The sequence below is a fragment of the Mycteria americana genome, chromosome 1, assembly GCF_035582795.1.
Source record: "Mycteria americana isolate JAX WOST 10 ecotype Jacksonville Zoo and Gardens chromosome 1, USCA_MyAme_1.0, whole genome shotgun sequence".
NCBI classification, from domain to species: Eukaryota; Metazoa; Chordata; class Aves; order Ciconiiformes; family Ciconiidae; genus Mycteria; species Mycteria americana.
In genome coordinates this window covers 25,251,691-25,270,884 of record NC_134365.1, presented here as the reverse complement: position 1 = coordinate 25,270,884, position 19,194 = coordinate 25,251,691, and the positions used below count along the sequence as shown (strand labels likewise).

Below are 19,194 nucleotides of genomic sequence, written 5' to 3'. Positions count from 1 at the left end.
GCCAAAGTGATTTTCAGCCTTAATGGCTCTATTCTGGCTTGTTCTCTCCCTGACCTTTTCAATGGAAATTGTTTGTTTAGGCTGCAGTAATTAAAACTGGCACCTTGCCACCCAAGGTGTCTATCCTTTAGAGGCCTTTTCTGCACCCGACAGATAATGACTTTGATTCAAAAATCCACCGCCTGTCTCCAAATGCATGGAGCAGTCTTCAAAGAAATCCATCCTGACTCTTTACCAGGACAAATACTGGATAAATCAGAAAGAAGTACATGGGTAAGTGCACCAAATTACTGTATAAATATTTAAAGGTATATATTGCAATGGGAAGCATTTTCTCTCTGAAACGCTCCCTTAAGTGTCACTCACAACCAGCAAAAGAGGTACTTAGAACAGGAGAAGTATTCCCTGAGGAACCTGTTTCGTGGTTCTCCTGAAAAGCTGTAAAAATATATTAGTAAATTGTTAGTAGTCATAAGACTCATAAAACAGTGTAGCTCTGGTGACATGTACAAGGTATTTACATTTAATTTTCAAAATTCACATTTTCAGTAGAAATCAGGCATTTGATCGGGCAAAACCATTGCCTTTTGTCTGCATATTATGCACATGGTAGATATGGTGCCCAGAACTCCCATCAGCATTAATATGGACTATTTAAAAGGTAGACTTAAATAAAGACAATAAAGTAGAGAATTTACTTACTTAGTACTGCTGCTTCTATTTAATTCTCTACGAATTACATCACTTGTTTATATTGCTGGGATCTCCCTTTTAAAAAAATCTTCTTAAATACATTCTTAAAAAAAGTGACAAAACCCAAGGAAATGCTAAATATAGAAGTAAGTACCTGTATTGCTCTCTGTGCATAAAGAAATAGAGCAAATTTTTTATCTGAACGGCAAACTGTAGGTTTGGCTAAGCTACATGTGAGAACTGTCTGGTACTAAGGCATTCAACAAAGGATTAAGTCCATGCACGTTTTATAATCACTTATAATTTAATAACTACCTGACCTGGACATGCAAATATGGTATATTTGCAAATACCACCATGAATAATATAATGCTTATGTTGGCAGATGTTGCCTATTTTATCAAGCTCTTTTGGGAAAGAATAGGCTAACTGCAGATGCCTAAACAGTGTCCCATTCAAACTGCACTTCCAAAACCCACATTTTTTGTGCATGCAGCAGTTCCTCTGCTAGTTTCTTTGCAATACAGTGGCCTCTGCTTCCTATCCAAACCTGTTGAGCAATATCGCAATGTAATTCCAAACAGCTGCTGTGGTCACCCTATGTCTGTACATCAGTAGCAAGTGAAATGATTTCTATATATAGTTTGTAAATCTGTTGGCAATGTTTGTAAAGCACGCTGAGATTCTTCTTGAGGGATAAGAGCAGCTATATGAAAGCAAGAGCATTAAGATCATCATTGCGTACGAAGCAGTTTATCTTTTCAGTGTGGCAGAAACTGGCACCGAGGAAATGGCCAGTCTGCAGAGATGTGGAGAAGCACTTGCTTTGAGCAAAACCCTGGCAGGAGTAGTTTGTGCTGTCAAAGATAAGCAGGTTCATCTCGCGCTGTTGTTACAGAACATGACATTGTACTGAGACAAGATGATTAAAAAGTATTGGCTGTGTAGGAAGGAAAGAAAACTGGGAATGGGAATGATGTTTATTCAGTAAAATTTATTTATCCTTCTTGCCTTCCCTATTCTAGTGTGATTCAGGTAGGCAAAAGGGGTAATAAACCCCGAGTGTGCTGCAGCCTTGGCACCCAGCTGCATGCGTCTCTCTATAACCAAACAGACCTTCAGGATCCGTGCACGAAGGACACTGGGTGCCTGTGCAATGTGGACAGTGAGTTTTCCTTCTTTTAATCAAAGGTTGAGGAATTTAGTAGTCCAGAAACATTCTTATTTGCACCCAGATTAAGTTTTTCCCCCGGTGCTTCCCTGCAGCCAGGTCCACCTCTTGACTCCCCTTCCAAGATGCATCCTTACGCTCTTGCCATCAGCAGCACTATCAGAGCCCATTCACTCCTTCACTCGCTATGACTCTTCTGTCGTCTTCATAAGCAAGGCAACCCAAACACCCCCGCCATCAAAATACATAGGATTAGTGGTTGCCCCATGGCTTGTTGGTATATAGTGTTGTATGTAGACTTCTGGTTATGTCCCCAGCAGCTGTTGGGAATGCTGTTTTCAAAACTAATCTGAGCAATAAGGCAGCCCACATGCACATGTTTTTGAGTGAAAGCTGATCACTGTTTGTGATGGGTCCGAGTTGTTAAGCTGCAATCTGGACCTGGAATCTGCCCTCCTAGTAGCCTGGGGTGTGCTGCAGGGGATCAGTGGGAAAAATCCATCTTTGAGTTAGGATGCTGAGTCCGATTCCCAAGCAAAGACTGGTTTTGGACCAGGGTCATCTTTAAACTTACCCCACTTTTGCTTCCCCAGCATGGATGAAGGGAAAGATCTCTTTCTCCCGTGTGACTCCCTGTTTACAGCATCACCAGGGGAGATGGACTGGACAACAGAATCATCTGGCATAGAGAAAAGCAGCTGAAAAATTGTTCCTTCAAATGCCTTCAGTGCATGCTTTCTCCCATTTGCTCTGCTGATACCACTGTTAAATGTAGGTGATGACACATCCTTTTCAGGAACAGTACGGTGTGCGCGATTTTCACAAGTTACGCTAGTCTCCTGGGAGAAAGAGCTACAGCTTGTCCCATCAGTCTGCCTCGCGGTCCTGTTTAATGCCAGGTTGCTGACCCTTTGTCACTCCAGGCCGATTTGGACTCTGCATTCAACCTGGGCCTGTACAAGCAGCATACAGAAATTGAGACACATATGTGTGTATATATATATATCTCAATTGATATAGGGGGGAGAGGGAAGGCAGGCAGCGAGGAGCATGGGGGCAGGACAGGGGATGTGCGAGGAGGGGAGGGGAGGTCGGGAACAGGCTGCGGCGGCGGGTGAGGACAGCGAGGGGCTGTGCAGGGAGGGCAGGCCAGGCATGGAGAAGGCAGAGCAGCAGCAAGGAGGCAGGAAGGGGAAGGTGGGAGAGCTCAGGGGCTGGCACCTCGGGGTCTGTATGAGGGGACGGCAGGAGGGAAGGAGCTGGCTGAGGAATGAGGGGTGCGAAAGCGGTGGGGGAGGCAGGAGGCAGCAAGCACCACAGGCAGAAGGGCAGCGGGAGAGATGGGGAAAGCCCAGCCATGCTGTGGTGCATTGTTTTCAACGCGCTCTATGGCAATTGGACCTGTTCCTGCAGCGTGGGACTGCAGCTCGGTACGAGCCAACGCATCTGTCTGACAGGCCGTCCTCAGGAGCCGTGACTGAAATAGCCACTGTCCTGGGGCCGGCCGTGTCCCGCGCCTGAGGACAAGGTTGTGCAGCCCTCTCTTTGCTTGCCTGTCGTCTTCCCTGCGCTCACCCAAGTGGAAGTGAAATGTAAAGGGTGGGCTTTGCCCTGCTGGGGCCGAGTACCACCCCTCAGGTGTTGCTCGCGTCCTTCAGCCCTTGGGCCAACGTGCCCAAAGTGTGGAAACGTGTGAGAAGCAGAACGACGTTGCCTAGGCTGCTGCTTGAAATAGTTAATTGCTTGGAAAGGAAAAAAACATCTAGAAGATTTTCTTCTTTTAAAACCAAGAAAATAGATCACCCAGGCTAAAAAGGATTGAAAGTCTTGTCTGCAATCTTGCTGCCACTGCGTGGGCTCCGTCCCACTCGAAGCCTGGGTGCCAAGTATCTGCAATGGCAGAGTGAATCCTGCTCCTATTAACCAGGTGCTTCCAGTTCTTATTTTCTTTCATCTTAGCCCAGGTCCTGAGGGGAACAAAGCTTTTAATAATTCTGTTGATTGAGTGATGAGTTTTCAGGGCCTAAACATGAAATGGTTTCTTCCCTGAAACCCCCAGGATTTCAGCAGGGCGTTAGGGAGGTGAGTTTGGGTTTTCTGTTAGGACGTGGCGAAGCACTTTGAAGAATTCATCCTAAACATCCGTCAACACAGCCCGTATAAACCTGCCCTCGCGTCCTCCATATGGCTCACGCCCTGCTCTCCTGCCTTCTGCGATGGAAGGCAGTTCACGTTGCCACCTCACTAGCACAAGGTCTCTTCCTAAACTGTTTATAATGGTGTGATCGAGCACGTAGCCTGCGACATATAACAGGATGCTCAGACTGCTATTTTTTTGCTTGTTTTTTTGCAGAAATACGGACATGTATAATGCCTGACAAATGGGACTGTGGAACAAGAGCAAAAAGTTTCAGGCAGGAATGCTAATAACAAGAAGACACAATCACTCCTGTCTTTGCAGCAGAGTTCCTCTCAGAAGTTGGACAAGTCAATTTAATCATAATTGAATCATTTGAGTGTTTAACCTGTGATCTGAACTGTCGAAGTGGTGGGCAGCTTCAGCAGTGGCCGGTGCCCACAGGAACTGAGCCCTGACTAGCTGAAGTGCTGCATAATGCCAAATACCCACACAGAGGGAATCCTAAACTCCAAATTAATGGGTACTTTCAATCTTAAGGTCTCTGCACCTCTAGTCTTCCTCCTCACAAAGGTGGTAACACCTTCACGTCTCCTGAAAGGGCCGCTGGACAAATAAAGCCACTGGTAGTCTTGATATGCTGAAGAACAGGGGCAAAACAAAATGCTGAAAGGCTGTTCATTAAATGTGCATGATCTCTCCTGTACACTGAACAAGAGTAAGGGTCCTGGGGACTCATGGGTCTAGGCTCAAAGTATATGATTACAGACTTATGGAATTAAGGACTGTGTTTCAGTGCTCATCAACAGGCAAGGACAAATATTATCCCTGCATTTTCTGATCTGTGGGACTTAGCTTTACAGTTTTAGTATCCTTTGTGTGTGTGTAATTCGCCATGTGCTACAGCCTTATTACTTTTATTAAAATCATTCTAGGGAGCGTTCATGGGTCTTCACCTTGGCCATCTCCGTATAAAGAATGGGTCCTAAATTACCATGAGTGACATGTACGGGGTTAAGAAGGGACCCAAACCTCTCATAACCTCACCTAACTGTGCCAATTTCCCCCCTGCTTCAGGGGAGACATTTACAATAAGATACCTTGTCCACCTTTAGTAACATCTTTAAATTCTTTTATCTCATGGCTGGAATGGACATCACTGACATTTTATATATAGAAAACCATTACCACTGGCCCAGTGTTGTATCATGCCTCAGCAAGGAGTAGCATTAAAGGTAATATTCATGTTGCTGCCAAGGACTGGACTAATATTCCTTTGGAATATTATTTTACAAGTGAGTAATGCAGGTTGCTTTTTGAAGTTCCTTTGAGTTTGGAAAATTTAAATTATACAGAGAAAACTTTAAATAGACAATTCAGGTATCTGTATGTTTGTACTTTCTATTATGGACTCTCAGCCCAGGAAAATTCAGAGACTTACAAATGTTGTTGTATCTGAGGAAAAAAGGAAAAGCAGAAAGCTCAGAATTTTCTGGGAAACAGTATATTTGAATAGATTTCATTTTTAACAGCATGTTTTTGCTTTTAATATTGTACATATCAATGTTGTACATGTCAACATTGTACTAATAAAATATAGCCCATTTCTAAAAGCATTTCAATTTCAATCAGTATTTTCCAACAGAAAATCTGTCCAGTGCAAATTTTCTAACCAACTCCATCTAAAAATGTTTGCAACAAAATGTTGTCTGCAAAAAAGCACCCAAGAAAGATAATTTTATTGTGCTGCTTCTCTGGCTAACTCCAATGCTAACAAAGTGAACCGTTGTCTTAGACATACTGAAGAAATAAAATTGCTTGGAGTTCTGTTATATACATTTAATTAATGCCAACATCAGCATTCACAATGCAAAGTTAAAAGAAAAAAGGTACTTACTATTTTTTCCTGCTGTTTCTATTTTACAGAATTTGGCCTAAGCATCATTTCTGCAAGTGCAGCTGAAAGAGTGAACAGAACTTCTACTGAGCCACTGACTTGTCTAGACACAAGCGACCCATCACAGTATCTTATACCATGAAGGTAACACTCTTAGCTCCATAAGCCAAACTGTTTTGCATCTTCCTCCTTTTTATTTTATGCAAAGATTTGGTCAATGTAAATGACTGGCAAATATTTATTTTATTTTAAGATGCACAATATTATTTAGTCTGCTTTATTAATGTATTTTGTGTGTTAGGGAAAACTAAGCTTGTAAGCTTTCATTCCACTTCTTGAGCAAGCTAAACTGCATGAAATTCACATAGAAAAATGATCAAAGGAAAAATGTAATTTCTTTATCAAATCTGTTTATGAAAATCATGCTCAATCTCCTCTCCCCATTGCCAGTAAAGCAACATGCATAATAATAAAACTAAATGAGCCATTTGGCTAAACATCATACGTCAGTTCAGGTGTCTAATCCATATTAACCGAAAAGAGATGACGTTGGACAAGAACAATACTTCAAATTATATTCACTTACATTTCCATTAAACACTGACTTGACTATCTAAAAATAAACCCACCGTGTGTTATCATTTAATAAGTTTGATATACGTCATTATAGATGTGCTTCTACTCCCCTGTACCAAAACCAACCTTTTCTCTGTCTTTCTTCCTCTCCCTCTCTCTCTCTCACAACACAGGTTTGCAGATATTGCTGGCCTGCACGTTTCAGAAAACGTTGCTAGTTCACCACTGCTAATAGAGAAAAGAAAAAAGCAGTGTGAAGTTTAACCTTTCATTCTGTAGTTTCTTACTTTGGAAGATACCTGTCTATAAAAATAGTATCAGAATAATATATCATTTATTAGCGGACATGATAATGTAAATATACAATTAAAATTAAGAATTGAAGGGCACTCTCCAGCTGCACATCAGTCAGCTGCAGCAAGCAATAGCCGTTAACTAAAATAGCCACTAGAGGCCTTCATTTGCTAGGGGCTGTCAGAAGTGATGCAGACAGAGCCCTGCTGCCCACCCAGGGCTGATTCCCCCTAAAGCTCTGGGGGTCTCTGCTCACTGCCCCAGCAGAGTGCAGTTCTCTGTTTGAAAAAGAAATCTCATAGGAGCTCCAAATGGACATGTCAAGCTGATTCTCCCTCCGATCATCCTTGAAAAAAAAGGGGAATTAATAAATAATCCAGTTGTGTGATTTGTTACAGGCGAGGCGTGACATTGCGGCAGCAGTGCTCCCTGCGGGTGCCGGCACGCCGATCCCAACCTCCTGCAAACACCTTGGCAGGGTAACAGTATGGTTCCGCTCGAAAACCGTGAAAACGAGAGGAAGTCCGGTGAACAACGGCGAGGGTGTTTTATTTCCAGCCCCTGTGGCAGTTCAGGATTAAATGGATTTGCATTATTCTTTCTCTACTGCAGTTTGGACACGAAGTCGGTGTAAATGCGCCCAGGGTTTTATTTGCTGCCGCCCCCCCGTCTGCGAGGCTGGTATTCTCCCGCTAGCCGCCTGCTCTAAATATGGTCATGGCCTGTGTGTCAATAATCCCCCTCTTTAAGGGACCTGCAAACACTAGTGTTGGGACATTCTTGCTGTTCAGATGTCTAGCTGACGTCTGATGCTTAAAACGGAGCATGCTTTCATCCCTTCGTGCATTGTCGTAAGCCCCCGATGATTACTCTTAAAAGGGTGCCTCCGCTACGCAGGGGAACAGTTGCTGACCAAACGAGACACGGCTTGCTTGCTTCAGCCTTCTTGAATGCCTAGTCACTTCAGGTTTGTACCAGCCTGACCAAGCGGGACCATGTCTACCTTTGGCTACAGAAGAGAGCTCAGTAAATATGAAGACATCGATGAAGATGAGCTCCTCGCTTCTCTCACTGAAGAGGAGCTGAAGGAGCTGGAGCGGGAGCTGGAGGACATAGAGCCCGACCGTAATCTTCCGGTGGGACAGCGGCAGAAGAGCCTGACGGAGAAAACACCGACAGGGACTTTCAGCAGGGAAGCGCTGATGGCCTATTGGGAGCGGGAGACCAGGAAACTCTTAGAAAAAGAGAGACTGGGTGCATGTGACAAGGTAAGATGCTGAGGCATTTGCTGTTTCCTAGAAATATTAGGGTTTGTTCTTCCCCAGCATGATCTTGCTGACTGTTTTCCTTTTCTTTCAGTCTCTTGCAGCATTTTTAAGAACATTGTTAGCCATACTTTTGTGCTTGCTAAAGTGCTGCATATTAGCTCAGAGAGTTTTTGCTCTCTCTGGAGGTACCTTAAATGCTCAGTTGAGAACAGAAGAAAGTCCCGTAAAAACTACCATTAGTGATTAAAATAGGAAAAAATTTTAAAGGGCATGTTAGAAATTATTGCCAGGTAGCGATGTGGACTTTTGGATAACATTTGATTTTGTTTAAAAGCTAAACAAAGTGCCTTTTCCTTTCCTTCAAAAAAAAAAGTATTGACTGCTGAGAAGCACGTCAGGAAGATAATTTTGAATACACGTTATGTCAGAAGTTGAGTAGGCAAGAAGGCCGCCAGGCTTCGTGCTCGCTGGAAGGAAGCTGCATTGCAGTCAGCAGCTTATGTTGCTTTGTTCCTGCTGAGGATCCTTGGCATGGCTCGGGAGTCTTCTGGCAACTGTTGTCAGAGGGTAGCTGTAAGTTATTTAAAAAGTGGCCTGGGGTAGAGTCATCAGCCAAACCATTTATCTGTATTCCCCCCAAAACAACCAATAGTGCTTGTTAGGCAATTCGTCCCCCAAAATAAAAGTGTTAATAATAAAAGCTGGTCCCTGAACTGCAAATGAACAGTACAGCTGGGCAGGAGTGAAGGGCTCAGTCCTAGCAGGCAGTGATCGCTCGCCGTCTAAGCTAATGTCCATGTTGGCATCCCCCGGGCCCTTACTAATACAATTTGTGAGACTGAGCTCTATCAAAAAGCAACTTCTGTTTTCACGTTGGTTCCATGTAATTTCAAAGCAAAGTGGGGACTTGGGGATGTGAGTAGCCTTTTGATTTTTAAGCACTGCTTCATACCAAGCTCTGACTCTGTTTATAAGGACACGTTTTCCCATGTTTAAGTAGAAAATAATACAACAAAGGCAAAGACAGCAAAACTGGACTCAGAACTTCTAACAGCCTTGATTCAGGAGCTCGGTTCATTTGCAAGGAAATACTTGCAGTTTGTACATTAAATAAAATATTCTTCTAGAGAAAAATCACCTGGATTAAATTAGCCTGCAATAATAATATCCAGGATTTGTTTGCACGTAAGTGTTTTCTCCTGCTTGTGAATGGTGGTGTGATGTCTTTGCAGGCAAGCGCAGAGACCACTAGCTGTCATCAGACCATTAGTATCAGCTTGCAGATGTTGACTTCACTCCCTGTTTGTCAAGTCCTAGGGAGGCAATGGCGAGATTAATGTTTATTTCCAGCTGAGCTTGGAACTCGAAACCTGGACAGTTCCAAAACCCCTTCTGAACAGGTCTAGGTCGGTGTCTTATATAATGGCAGGATTTTTTTTTTTCCTTTTTCCATGTCTATACAGCATTAACGATGGCTACTGGCTAAACCTCAAAGTGCTGGCAAAAGCCTCTATAATTTTTGAACTGAGAAGAAACTTCCTAAATGCATCCATAAATATGAAAATGTTGACACACTGATGTAGAGGGCACAAAGGCTCTCTCCACTGAAGGCAGTAAGAAAGCTCCTTCTGAGTTTCTTGAAAGCAATTTTCTTCTTGCTGTCAACTGTCTGAAAGTTAGACACCTTATCTAAGATGGTTATTTGTGCTCCTTCTATAGTTAGTGGGGAGAGATCAGCCCCTCCAGAAGGGGCTGGAGGGCTGACTCTGTTTATAGACATCCTGCAGATAGCCTTTGAATGACTTGCCCTCCAGAGATATTTACCTCTCTGCATTGACTATCTTAGTCCTAACTTTTCATCCAGTTGCTACTACAAAGTAAGATGAAGCCCTGCAGGCTGCCTGCAGCAGTCCTGTACTGAAATGCTACCACAATAACAGAGCATGCCTCTATGGATCTGCAAAGAGAAGAGTACTTGACTTCAAAATTATCGTGCAGATTGTTATGACACCAAACGATGTACGTGACAGGAAACTGAATTCCCCCTTTGACCCCAGAAATGCCTCTCAAAAACAAATCAAGTATTTTTTTATTAATCTAGTGTCATCAAGCATATTGGCAGTCCATTTAGAGGCACCAACTTCTGCTCATCTGCAGCTGTGTTGAAGGCTGCGGTATATATTCCTGGATAGATAAAAGCATAGCTGTGAAGACGGGTTCCTGGATACCTGGTGTTTTCAGCTTTTAAAAGTCTGCATATATGTACAGAAGCTACAGATATAAATCTTAGTCCCATAATAAACCTGGCTTAAACACAGCCCTGTTTCTATATGTAGCACGGCACCTCTCAGTAAGGGCCTTCCCACACATGATCTGCAGGAGAAGCAAGGGGGCTGGACCGACCCTGCAAGCCCTCCATGTGCAGGGCAATAGGGCCAGACCCTGCAAGCCCTCCAGGCGCTGAACGCTCAGGAACGACAGGCTGGAACAGCTCCATGTCCTGTTTCATTAGAGTCACGCTTCTGCAAACATTACAATTACCGTCTGTTTTGTATGTGTCCCAACACAGAAATCTGCTTAAGGTTGTGAAACAGTACCATGCAATCTGTCATTACTATTATTTTAACCTTTCCCTGCATTTTTAGAGCCCGATCAGTAGGCAAACCTAAAACTGCACAGGTTTTCTAAAAATAGGCCGTCATGTTAGTAACACTTTTGTTTTCCAGAAGCAAAAACCAGAATTGCTGTGTCTCCACAGAGTGTATTCAGCCTCTAGTATTTTACAAAGACTAAAATATGAATGTTGCTAAAGTAGTGCATACAGAACAATTATATTTAATCCAAAATTTTATAAACATTTACAAATGTAAATAAAAAGGCATATGCTACGGCTTGTCCAGTAGACAAAACAGGACATGGAAGATCTTTTTGGGCAAGAAGTTTAAGGTTGGTCATAGCATGTGGGTTCAGTCATGGCCCATACAACACTGCCGTGCTTCTGGAGTCCTCCAGGTGGAGAGTGAGACTTTCCTGGGGTGCAGACCTTTTGCTGTTCCTGCGCAGAGATTTGTCTTCTGCAACCGTAACTGCTAAGGGAACCAGGCAGAGCTTTGAGAAGTGGTTCCAAATTTGCCTTCTTAGTGTCCACCAAACACAGTAAAATAACCTTGGGTTTAGAAAAACAATCAGTTTATTCTGTAGGCAATGAGTTACAACGAGTTACAGTATGGCAGCTGACCTGCGACAGCTGTCGGTGAGCACAGTCTTAGCTCTTGGCAAACATGAAGAAATTTGGGGATTATTGCCATGTGATTACTTGTTACCTGTGGGAATGTGTCTGAATCTTTTCTTCACAAATAGCTTCTAAGTGTGCATAGCCCATGTAATGCATCCAGAGTCTTTTCAACATGACTCTGGTAATTCTGTATTATTTTGCATGTCAATAAGCATGTTTACACATGCAGACACTATTTGTATTCTAAATCATGTCAGTCTTTAGCCTTTTTAGATGTACTAACATAGGGAAGGGAGTCTGAGCATTGACACAGATGTCTAATCCTTATGAAATGAAGAAACTTGTTGCTCATAGATCATGTCCATTCTGAAATTGCTGTCTTGTGTTTCTGCTGGCAAGGATCCAAATAATATCCCCTTGTGGACATGCCAACACATAGAAAACATGAAGTATGTCCATGTTGCAATATCTTGTATCAAATTTTCTCTTGGTAGAAATTATCAATGTCAGTAAAACCGTTCCAATTTATGCTAAGCATTTGTCTTCTAAAGAATATGAAGGAAATAGTGTTAAAAAGGTGTTAGGTGCTGAAACATTTTCTGTTCTCCCAGCTGTCTCAGTTTCTGGGGATTTATTTTTAGCTTTCAACATTAACTTATATAGTTTCAAGGTAATTGTTTTTGTGCAAAAAGGCAGTAGCTACATTACTGCAATCATGTTTGACACCCACACCTACATTCCCGTTCAGGAATCTGAGCAAGAAGACGACAATTCAGAAGACATTCAAGAAGAATATTTCACAGAAAGCAATAGTGAGGTGTCTGAGGAGGCATATACTGAAGGGGATGATGAAGAAGAAGAAGAAGATGAGGAGGAAGATGAAGATGAGAGTGATGATGAGGATGAGGAAAAGCAAAATGCTGCAGCTGGTGAAAGACCTGAGGATGGCAGGAGTTCTGACCACATCAGACGCAAAAAGTGTAATGGCGCAAAGGACAATGAAAATTTACTCAATGGCCATGATGGAAAAGACACCGATAATCAGAGCTTAAAAAGCAGTGCCATCCACCCTTGTGGAAATCCAACAGTTATTGAGGATGCTTTGGAAAAAGTTAGGAGCAATGACCCTGACACCACAGAGGTCAATCTGAACAACATTGAAAACATCACTTCACAGACGCTTATACAATTTTCTCAAGCCCTGAGGGACAACACAGTGGTTAAGTCATTCAGCTTGGCTAACACGCATGCTGATGACAACGTTGCAATAGCTATTGCTGGTATGTTAAAGGTAAATCAGCATATAACTAGTCTGAATATTGAGTCAAATTTCATCACAGGCAAAGGAGTGCTGGCCATCATGAGAGCTTTGCAGAATAACAAGGTTCTAACAGAACTGCGGTTCCACAATCAAAGGCACATCATGGGCAGCCAGGTGGAAATGGACATTGTTAAACTGTTGAAAGAGAACACCACTCTGGTCAAGCTTGGATACCACTTTGACCTTGCTGGCCCAAGAATGAGCATGACAAGTATCCTGACAAGAAATATGGATAAACAAAGGCAAAAGCGTATGCAGGAGCAGCGGCAACAGGAGTCTGGTTGTGACGGAGCCATCAATCCAAAGACCAAAGTCTTGCAGAAGGGGACACCTCGGTCCTCACCTTATGTGTCACCTAAGAGCTCACCTAGGTCCTCTCCAAAGCTCCCTAAGAAAGCACCACCAGTGAAAAGTCAGCCTCCAGCTCCTGCACCCCCACCTCCTCCTCCACCTCCGCCTCCTCCTCCTCCTCCTCCTCCCCCCCCGGTTATTCCAGAGAAGAAGGTGCCAACCAGGAATATAGCTGAAGTCATCAAACAGCAAGAAAGTTCAAAAAAAGCCTTACAGAATGGACAGAAAAAGAAAAAAGGCAAAAAAAGCAAAAAACATGAGAACAGCATATTGAAAGAAATTAAAGATTCTCTAAAATCAGTCTCCGACAGAAAATCAGAGGAAGGTTCACGACCCTCCACCCGTCCCTCCACCCCACAAAGGTCTCTCCATGACAACCTTATGGAAGCAATTCGGGCAAGCAGCATAAAGCAATTAAGGCGGGTAAGTAAGAGATCCTATTTCAGTAATGGATTGTGGCTTAGATATAGCACATGCTCAATTAATTTTAGTACACATATATTTAATTAAAAAAATTCTTAGAAATGTGAGCATAAGAAAGCACTTGGTAGGAGGCTTTCCTCTGATTAAGCTTTTCTCAGCACACTGGTTTCTGTTTGACTGTGATTTTGACAGGAAGTGGGGTACTTGCCCAGGTTCAGGCTTGTTGTGGGAGATGGTGTGTAGCACAGGGCTCTTGGGAGTGTGACTCTGGTAGGAATTTTGCCATCCAGACTGTACAGCAAATGTAATGAATACCCTCCCTGCCCCACCCCTGTTTCGTAGGTGGAGGTACCAGAAGCCCTTCGGTGAAAGCCTGGACGACAGAAGAAGCAGAGCACTGCAGTGGTCGAGGGGAGGCTACTCGTCCATTCACTGGTGGTAACATAGACTGTCTAGCAAGATGCTTCCAAAGTACTCTTAGATTCAAACCATTTCTCTTTTATTTCAAAGAAATAAACCCGCTAGATATGAAACAATGCTTTAAGGATACATTTGCCTTGTAATTTGTAAATATGGAAATAATTTTCTTTTTTATTTCATGAGATTTATATTGAGAAATTGCTGCTTATTTAGATATTCTTTTCAATATCTGACATCACTGGACAAGTTCTTCACACTGAGATGTAATAGTTTACCAACCTGTGGTTTCTTCTTCTTTTTTTTCTTTCTTTTTCCATGAATTTACAATAAATGTGGTTTGAAGCTTTCAAGCAGACACATAGTGCTGGGTTTCTGTGAGTGAAAACCTACCAAATTTTTGCGTCAAGCTCATGAACATTAGGGAAGTCTCCTGGGAAAGAACCTGAGATCTGTCTCAGCTTCACCCATCAAGCCTGCTTGGAGGATAGTACCTGAGCCTGTATGTTAGTGCAGTTTCATATTGACATGGGAAAAAATGGTTCATGAGGCTATATACAATTAAAATTAAGCTGTGGGCTTTACCAGGTCACTGGTGTTGCGTACCAGTTCCTAAACCTTGATCTAAAAAAAGGTAAGTGGGTGATGCGTAGAGCTGCAGTTCATGTTGACTTAAAGGTTAAAAATTGATGTGGATACTTTAAGGATGCAGCAGAATTATTCAACTGAGATCCATTCTGTACAAGTGCACGCTGCTGTATCTAGGCAGAACTACGCCAGTGCAGACATTCAGTCAGACAGAGAAACTTGAAGAGCAGTCTAGCATTCAGGTGGAAAAAGACTTTCTTATGGTATCAGTTGAACAACAAGTGGGGTGTGAACTGTCAATATGATATGGTGGAAGCAGAGCCGATGTGGAGATGCACGGCTGGAGGTATCACATCACAGGCGATGGCATGAATAGCCCTTCTTCATGTAGTACTAGACATCTCCCTCTCTCAGATCAGTTATGGTTCTGGGTGCTTCAGCTAGTGTGAAGGTAGCGATAACATGAAGAAAACTGAGCAGTGGCCAAAATGTTGAAAGGCAAGAGGAGATATATGTTTAGAAGCACTACTAAATATTAATTTATTTATTAATTAGTTTCCTCATTTCAACAATAAATAACAGAATTAGTATTTCTGTTACATAAAACCACACCAGAGAGAAGTAATTACTTAAGGTTACCCAACATTGCAGTAGTACTAGAACAATACAGGTAAGCTTGTATCTAGAAATATTAATGAGACAGACTTCCCCAGAAAGAGGAACAAACTACTGGAGGGAAATGAAGCATAATGGAGAGGGGATCCATTAGTGAATTGTCAGGAATGTTACTGTTAGGCAAGAAAATGTTGAAGATAGCTTTTTGCTTTTGTATTTGTTGACTAGAACATACCAAAAGCAATTTATAACTAACTGAAACACTTTCCAACATTTTTCCTCTTGCCTCAGGATCACAACAACTCATGAGTATTTCTAGACCCAGTATCACAGGAAATATGGTACGTACAATTAGTCTTTAGCTGCCTTTATAATTGCATAGGCTCCCATAGCATAAAAATCAACCTACGGTTAGTCTCCCATGACCGAATGGAAGCTGGAGCTTGGGATCTTCTGAGGATGGAAGCAATGCTGGAATGTAGACCGTAGTCAGGAGGAGACCTGCAACCCCAGACCTTGTCCCCAGCAGCTTTGTGAAGGATGAGAAACAGCAAAATGTTTAATCAAATGCCAGAAGCAGCTAAGCAGTTGCAAGGGAGAACGAAGGATAGGGAGGGAACTCAGGGAAAGCACAGTGGAGAGGATTTGGAGGAAGACAAGAAAATGTCTAAAAAAACCCAAAACCAAACCTTTAAGGAAAGAGGGAGAGTGAGAAGTGAGGAAACTATCTGTATGGGAGGTGAAAACTGATATAGAAAAAGAAGATGATATAGAAGAAAATGAATACTGAAAAGTGGCTGATGAGAGGAGAGAAGAGAAGAATGCGGAAGAAGAAGAAAACCTACAAAAAGGAAAAAAAGGAAGGTAAGATTCATCTTTCAGGTCAGTAAGGGCTGCTGGAGTTACTCTTTTGCAGAAGGGGAGGGCGATGGGCACAACCTTGCAAAGGCTCGGCCGGAGCTGCTGGCTGCGGTTGCTGACAAGGGCTCATTGGTCCTCTCTGGTGCTGCGGCCCGCTCTGACAATGGAGATTAGTATTTCAGCTAAAATGTAAAGTCACGGAAGCAGCGGCTGTGTGTGGTTATTTAAGGTCCTGCAGCACACTCCCTCACAAAGTGCCAGTCCTGTGCCTTAGCCAAAGTCTAAGCTGGGTAATTACCTTCTGCCTACATAAATTTCCCAGTGGTTTCACTTGGAGGCATTTCAAAGCCTGTCTCCTATTTGCAGAGTCACAAAGCAGAGCCCCTGAAAAGACCTTGTTAAGGTTTTGATGCCCTGCTGAAGGGAAAGGCAGCCCCCTTCCCTCCTTGGGTGGGTGCAGCCCTGCTGCCTACAGCACTGAGGTCCCTCACGGATGCTTCCAAGGAGCAATCTGTTTTCCTTTCAAATAGGCAAGCGAGCACCGTATGACAAGCATACGAAACCCCTCTGGGAGGTACTGTGCTGCCTTCCCAGGCTGGATGATGGTTTAGCAGGAGCCAGAAGGTGCCAAGCCGTGTTCCTGCCTGGCAAACAAACACCCTGCAACTGTGCATTTTTCCTGGGGACCAGGTCCTGCCTGTAAGCTCAGTTCACTTTCCGTAGCCTTCCCTTGGGTGGGTCACAGGGAGGCAAATCATCTCCTTTGAAGGCCTGACTGCCTCTTGTTTGACCTGTAAGGAAGGTGGCCCCTGGGTCAGCTCCTGCACATCCAGTGCTGTGCCCCCATCAGAGCTGGACGCAGTGCCTGGCCAAGGCAGCCCCAGGATGCAGGTACGCTCCTTGTTTGGACTCGCAGGGCTCCCTGAGTGGGTGGCCGTCCACTTTCTTTCAAAGACCAGTGAGAGAAACAAACACACCAAAACCTGTCAAAATGAATTGGTCAGCAGTAAAAGAGCTAACCAAGTAAAAGCATAACCAAGTGCTTGCTGTCACTGAAGAGGTAAAGGGACAGGAGAGGACAACAGGTTATAATGTCTTTAGGAACAGATGATATCTCCTTAGAACATTATTTATCTCCTCATGAGTTGCAGAAATAACCAGCCCATTGAAGAGCAGAAATACTGTAGCTTCCCGAAGCAGAAAAAAAAGCAAAACCTGCCTCTCTTATTTACACTGAGCCAAATCTCTCCTGTAAGTGTTCCCCTACGTTTGGGCTGGGGGGCAGGATGGGAGGGCTGGGTACTGTGCAGAGCACACAAGCTTCACGCTGTGATTGAGACTGACACGGGGTGTTCCCACCACCCCACAGCCACCCTGCCCCCTGTGCTGCTGCGGTGCCGCTGCAGCGGTGATCTGCCACCCAGCCGCGCTGGGCGAGGGCTGCAGCCTTGCGCGGTGGTTGGAGGCTGTGCCACCCTGCGAAGCCCCACGCTCCAGGTAGTCCGACAAGGAGGCACTGCCTCCACTGCAGCTTCACGCTTTGGCCCTTCCCCATAACGTGTATCCACGTGATCATCCGTGCCGTGTAACATGGTGTGAAAGAGCTGACCTACCGAAGGACCAGAAACATCAGAGCTTGACTGTTGCCTCTAATTCCAGTATTTGGCCCTTTAGTTTGTGCCTCGTCACCTAGGGAAGTGTCTGAGCTTATAGAAAGCAAAGGAGCTCATAAAAGTCCAAGAGATTTTATTTCCACATCTGGAAGTTTCCTGCCTCCTGCCAAGCCCCCGTTAGACGTTCTGGACTGTGACCCGCGTTGCTCTGCAATTTAGCTGGAGGTAGAGGTGCTGGTCTGACAGCCCTGCAAAGGTGCTTCCTTCCCACCAAACAGGGCAGGTGGCCAATGAGGCTCCTTCCAGGAGAAGCCACATCCATTTCTGGAGGCCGAGTCTGCGCTGCACGCAGCCGGGAAGCCAGAGGAGCTGGGGCAGCACAGTCCCAGCATGGCGTGGTGGGAGGATGGATGTCCTGGGGCGTGGGAGGCTGCAAGGCGGAGGGGAGCAGGAGGATGTGGCCAAGGCCTTTCCCTTGCCCGCACACTAGCACAACACAGGTGCAACCCTCCCAGCACAGAAGGGAAGCTGTAAGTATTCAGGACTTCCACACAACCACTCATACAGTTTCCTCAGAAGTTCATGAGATCTGTGGAAGTAATGATTAAGGCAGAGCAGCTCTACAGCCAAAATAGAGAGGACTTGTCTGTAGGTTGTTTAGAGAGTGACACATAACTACCATGAGGTAGCCATGAAGGGGCTACCTGACACATAACTACCATGAGGTGCTATGAAGGGGCTACCTGACACGTAACTACCATGAGATAGTCATGAAGGGGCTACCTGACACATAACTACCATGAGGTGGTCATGAAGGGGCTACCTGACACATAACTACCATGAGGTAGCCATGAAGGGGCTACCTGACACATAACTACCATGAGGTAGCCATGAAGGGGCTACCTGCAATGCCTGGATGTAAGGGGAGAGGTAGCTCCAAGAACTATTCCCAGGTGCAGGCCCAAGTGAAACAGCATCTGGAAGAGTGTGTACAATTCCAGTAACTAACAGCCAGGAAAAATTGTTTTGAATCGGAAGAGGGGCAGAAAATGGCTAGGATAATTGGGGAACTGGAGAGGCTGTCCTATGAGAGAGATGAGAACAGCTGGTGGGATCAGTCTAGCCAAACAAAGGCTCAAAAGGATTTCAGCTCATGTCTATAAATACTGCAAAGGGGAAAGAGCTACAGGATACTGTTAGCAGTAGGAAAAAAAAGAAAAAGGACAGAAACTGTGCATGACTGCATTTGGATCAGAAATTAGAAGAAATTTCCTAACTCTTAGAACAAGAAGGTTCTTGGAACAGCATTCCCATTAAAAAGGAATGGGCAAATTCACCAACTTAGTGTTAAAAGAATGCAAGAAGCTTATGAAAAGGATAGTATGGTGCTTTCAGCAGCAGAAGCCTGAAACTGGTAACACAGAAGCTCCTGCCATTGTTATATTAATGCTCTTAGATGTGATAACTCCACAGGACCTGCAAGCCAGAATAGTATTGAAAGTTGTAAAAATCTCCTACAACTTGTAGTAAGATGCTTTATTTTCAAATCCATGCAAGTCAGATGTAACTTTAGAAAAAGACTATCACTTGGAAGCCAAAGTCTTCTACTAGGTGCTGGCTTAATACCATCTATGCTTGATACCAACAGGAACCAAATACTTACAAGAGGGAGCAGAATTTGGTTCACATATTGATAAGCCCAGCACTGTACATATACTGTCTTGGTCTGACAGA

At 43.9% G+C, this 19,194-nt stretch overlaps 1 protein-coding gene across 1 annotated transcript; it reads left to right on the top strand.

Moving 5' to 3' along the window:
• Nucleotides 1-7,380: 7,380 nt before the first annotated feature.
• Nucleotides 7,381-14,105, top strand: LMOD2 (leiomodin 2). Its single transcript, XM_075491542.1, has 3 exons — nucleotides 7,381-8,036; nucleotides 12,020-13,366; nucleotides 13,709-14,105. The coding sequence occupies exons 1-3, from the start codon at nucleotides 7,764-7,766 to the stop codon at nucleotides 13,733-13,735; spliced, it is 1,647 nt and encodes a 548-aa protein (XP_075347657.1). The 5' UTR covers nucleotides 7,381-7,763; the 3' UTR covers nucleotides 13,736-14,105.
• Nucleotides 14,106-19,194: the final 5,089 nt, after the last annotated feature.